Source organism: Nanorana parkeri, unplaced genomic scaffold (assembly GCF_000935625.1).
Source record: "Nanorana parkeri isolate BGI_ZX_2015 unplaced genomic scaffold, ASM93562v1 scaffold3199, whole genome shotgun sequence".
Classification (NCBI taxonomy): domain Eukaryota; kingdom Metazoa; phylum Chordata; class Amphibia; order Anura; family Dicroglossidae; genus Nanorana; species Nanorana parkeri.
In genome coordinates this window covers 3466-8652 of record NW_017309467.1, presented here as the reverse complement: position 1 = coordinate 8652, position 5187 = coordinate 3466, and the positions used below count along the sequence as shown (strand labels likewise).

Below are 5187 nucleotides of genomic sequence, written 5' to 3'. Positions count from 1 at the left end.
AGAGAGAGAGAGAGAGAGAGAGAGAGAGAGAGAGAGATAAGAGAAAGCAGAGAGAGGAAAGAGAGAGAGAGAGAGAGAAGAGAGACCACAGAGAGAGAGAGAAGAGAGACAGCAGAGAGAGAGAAGAAACAGCAGAGAGAGAAGAGACAGCAGAGAGAGAGGCCGGCTCACACCACAAATTCTGCATTTCAGAGTGTTTGGCCTCTGGAACGCACTGGAACGCCAGATGGCCGGCTCCCTGCTCTCAGGGGCGGGAGGGAGCATGGGGTTGCATTGAAGTCAATGGCACCGCAGCCATGCCCCCCGCCCACAGTGCAATTGCCCGCACCCAGAACGCAGGCACATTAATGCCTGTGTTCCTGTCCAGTGCGATCTGCAAAAATAGTGCCCCTGAACACAGGGAGCCGGCCAGCTTGCGTTCCAGGGGCCAAATGCTCTGGAAGGCAGAGTTTGTGGAGCCTAGAGAGAGACAGCAGAGAGAGGAGAGAGAGAGGCAGTAGTCCCAGTAACGATTTGAATGTGAATGTTTTCTAAATAAAAGGTGTTTTTTTCGCTGGTTGAGCTTGTCATTTGAAAAGTAGATTTCAGATGAAAAAATAGTGTGCACCCCTGATATAGAGTGCAGCGGTGTAGGGGTCAGGAGTCAGGACTATGCAATGCACAATATAATGTATAGAGTGTAGGGGTCAGGACTATGTAATCTACTGCATAGAATATAGAGTGTAGGGGTCAGGACTATGCAATGCACAGCTTAGCGTAGAGTGTAGGGGTCAGGACTATGCAATGCACAGCTTAGCGTAGAGTGTAGGGGTCAGCACTATGCAATGCACAGCTTAGCGTATAGAGTGTAGGGGTCAGGACTATGGGTTAGTGAGTCCTTCCACAAACCGAACCCAGGCTATTATTTTATGTATAATGTGTATAACATTTGAGGATCTCTACTTCTGGAAATGCTAGTTTTCTGGCTGCCATATTTTCTGGCCTCAATATTTTGATACAAAGACCTGGAACAAGCATGAAAATATGGACTTGAGACTTTTATCCAATTTTTCTGATCTGCTGGATTTCAGGCCTTATTTTTAGATAGATGCAGCAGGCATGTCTCCCTGGTCCCAATAGTATGCAGTTGCCAAGCACAGAGACATTACCCTGCTGATTTTTGAACAGCCTCGCCAGGTCAACCTGTGCTGTAAGAGCAGAACTTTGTGCAGATGGGCTGTTTACAAAGTAAATGCCAGAGCGTTCACTAAGCAATAGGTAAAAAACTGGCACTCGCAAGGGGATCCGTCCATCTGTAACTTTGTAAAAAGGCGTAACAGCCGCAAACAAACAAACGCTTACATGTTTCAGCCCCCAAACTGGACCTTAATCGTTACGCCTTTTTACAAATAAAGTACCGGATGGACGGATCCCCTTGCAAGTGCTGTTTTTTTTACCTATTGCTTTGTGAACGCTCTGGCAGAAGCTTTACCGGCACTGAAGTCCAAACAGCAGGATTGGAGACAAGAAGGTAGAGCTGCTCAATGTTTCTGAACAGCTTGGAGGTATACGATGTGGTTCACACGTCATACAAACATCCAGCAAACCAAGTTTAGATAAAACTGTTCCAGACAGATTTATGGGAATAACATTCTAGGTGTTTGTCTTGATATATCTGTTGGAACTTCTTGCACAGCGTCACAGAGAAACACAAGCACACCGTCTGATATGAATGCTGCTCATGGCTTATCTACCTTATTAAATACAACAGGAGTATCTACCATAGATATATAAACAGAACTTATAAACACTGCCATCTAGTGACCGAAATTGTATACTGCAGAAGTTATTGCTATAGATACAATAACGTGTATTCTAACACCCCCACTCAACAACTACTCCTTATGTCAATGCCATTCTGGATCCGATTGATCATGAGGTAGCTCTGAAAGGTCTGATCCACTTTTGTTTCTCATGGGTTGGAAGTGTTTGCATCTCATCCCATGAATCTGGCTCTGGCTTTATGGCTTTGTTGCTTCTCATGGGCTTCCTGACTGAAGACTCTGGGGGCGTGGCTTCTTCTTTGTCAGAATTTGTACTGTCTGTGTTCATTTCTGTGTCGCTCTGTCCCTTGTCTCTGTGTGACATGGATGTGGATGTTCCCTCAGTTTCAGGCGTTTGTGTCAGGAAATGTTGAACACGTTGAGGTTTCATCAACAATAACACTTCTGCTGACAGTGACCATGTTGGTATCTTGGTGAAGGATTCTCTGTCCCCCCCTGAGACTCGCTGTATCCCACAAGTTCACCTTCTTCTGCACACGCATCCCATGTTGTATGTTTCTCCTTTGCGATGTGCATATGAGCTTTGCTTCCAGAAATGTTTCTATGCTTTATGTCCGGTGCTCGTCCATTCCATAGATCAGATGGTGTTTTCTCAGTTGATTTACCTGGTAGCCGGTTCTGGATATGGCATGCAGTCATAATTGCCCCTCCCCAGTATGTGGTAGGCAGGTCTGCATCAATCAGCTGACTCCTCCCACTCTCAAATAGAGTACGGTTCATTCTCTCTGGGTTGTATGGCAGAGTAGTATGAAACATTATACCATGCTGTCTGAGAATTGTCTGTGTGTTGTCACTTGTATATTCACTTCCATTGTCTGTCCGCGAGGTATGACGCATTTTACCAAATTTGTTACTTGAGCCAAAAACTGTTCAGGTTTCTCTGGTCCTTCCCTTTTGTTGTGTAGCAGATACAATGTAGTATATCCGGAGTAATCATCAATAAAAGTGAGGAAATACCTTTTCTTTCCTGGAGTTCATGTTTCCATTGGACCGCAGAGATCTGAAGGAATGAAATCCAGGTTTCTGAGCTCTGCTTTGGAAAAGTCTTTCTTGTCATGTTTCCTGTAATGCAGCTGGTACATGTCACGGTTTGATCACATGGGTTGATATGTATTCCACGTGCAGAGTCATTCTGAACTATTTTCCTATGTCAGGATTTCTGTGACCAAGTCATCTATGCCAAGCGTGGATGCAGTTTATATGTTTCCCCTCTTTGGCAGTATTAACCATTTCACTGCAGTTCAGCTGATACAGTTCATCTGTGATTTTAGCCTTTGCCAACAAGGTATCGCCTCTTCTCACTGGCGGAACTACCAGGGTCGCTGCGGTCGCAATTGCGACCGGGCCCTGGTAGTTCCGTCACTTGGGGGGGGCCCATCGAAGAAGTGCGCGGCCAGGGGGAGCGCGTCACCTGGTGGCGTAACATGCAGGGGCCCGTGACCCAGCGAGATTCGGTCCGGCACCAGCAATGACCGCCTGGGCCCTGAAGGTTCTAGTTACGCCACTGCCTCTTCTGCTGGCACAATTGTCCCCCTGAGAAGTCACCACGTTCCCTTGTTGTGTGAGATTCTTTACTGACACAAGATTGGTTTCAGGAGCGGGCTCATACAAAACATTTCTCACAGGTATTTTTCTGGTGACACTCTGGGATATAGGACAATAGAGAGAACCGTCTCCTATTCCTGCTGATTCCATTATTTGTCCATTAGCGGTTGTCATTTTCTCTGTTTGACTCTGATAAAGAAATTTCTGTCTTTTGTCATGTGACTCGCAGCTCCCGAATCCACACACCATGCTTGCAAAGATGTGGTGCAGCATCTGGATTGAGAAGCACATTCGTTATCTGAAGTGAAGTCTGTCTCTTCCTTTACGCTTTTGGCCCTTTTGTGGTTTATTTTGTTTTTGCATTCTAGCTTTCCAGATTCTGCAGTCTGCCTTTAGGTGACCTTGTTTCTTACACACAAAACATTCCGTGTTTCTGGTTGCATCTTCCTGGTTTTATTTATGTTTTCCATCTTTAGTGCAGACTCCGCACTGGAAGCACTGTCACCACCGATCCTTTCTGTTTGACGCTTGTATTCATCCGCAAGCTCGCCTTGAACATATTCTAATGTCAGTTCATCATCTGGACGTGCATCGAGTGCTGCAACAAGTGTTTCATAACTTCCAGGTAAAGCACTCAGTAATAGTGCTGCAACATGAAAGTCTTTTATCTCTTCTCCTAGACCTCTCAGGCGTTCCACCATTTCTAAGGGCGGCCTCATATCATCCTGTATATCCCGGCCTTTCATCCGCTTGGTATAGTTTTCTAGTCAGATACAGTGTATTGCTGAGGTTAGATCTTTCATGCACCTTTTGCAATGCTTCCCACATCTCCTCAGCAGTTTTACATTTACATACATGTATGATTTCATCATGCTAAGGGAGATTGTGCTCTGAGCTTTTTAGATCTGACTCTGTCCATTCAGCTGTGGGTTGTGCTGGACTGATTTCATCCGCACACTTCCACGTCACGCCTCTTATTAGCAGCATTCTCGTCTTCAATTTCCATGACTGGTAGGCTGTAACCGCGCTATAACTCGACTGTGACTGTGCCTGGGCCCATAACCTGTTGGAACTTCTTGCACAGCCTGACAGAGAAACAGAAGCGCACAGTCTGATATGCATGATGCACATGCCTTGGCTAAAACAGGAAGGAAGCTTTATTCTCTACCTTATTCAATACAACAGAGTATATACCATAGATATAACAGAACACTGCCATCTAATGACCGGAATTGTATACTGCAGGAGTTGTTGCTATAAATACAATAATGTGTATTCTAACAATATCGCAATGTGCAATAAAATAAGTTTTACATATTAATAGATCATGTTCAAAGAAATACAACTGTGTAAGGATATAGAGGGCATGTGATTTGTTTCATGTTAACCTGCATGGGGTCAGTTGTTCCTGATCTGCTGAGACCATTGGGCATTGTTTTGAAGCCGGTCTAAGGAACCCAAAAATTGACTATCGTACCATGAAAGTGTACTAACAATGAGGTGCAAACACACGCTACTGCATACTTTGCTAAACCTGTACAAATGCAGTAAATGGATGCTAAAACATGCCAATGTCATCAAAATGTTTCTTAACATGCATTAAATAAGGTTATTGTGAGGTTCCAGAATGCATTTCTCCTCAGATGAAATCCACTCTCAGCATCCTAACAACTGAAAGTGTGACAAGGCGTCCTCACTAATGGCACAGCTGCAGCCATTCAGGATGGAAATGACGCCAGTTTTTATACTGCAGTCATTTTCCTACATTATTTTCATTTCTTATGCAAATGAGTGTTTATTTTGAGCCAATGTGTCATTT

General features: G+C 44.6%; 1 protein-coding gene across 1 annotated transcript in view; it reads right to left on the bottom strand.

Annotated features, from left to right (window-relative positions):
* Nucleotides 1-4114, bottom strand: part of LOC108802882 (potassium voltage-gated channel subfamily C member 1-like) — a 21589-nt gene extending 17475 nt beyond the window's left edge. Inside the window, exon 1 of the mRNA XM_018574736.1 lies at nt 3782-4114. Coding sequence (XP_018430238.1) covers nt 3782-4114 — 333 coding nt within the window. The remainder of the gene's footprint in view (nt 1-3781) is intronic.
* Between the last annotated feature and the right edge of the window lie 1073 nt (nt 4115-5187).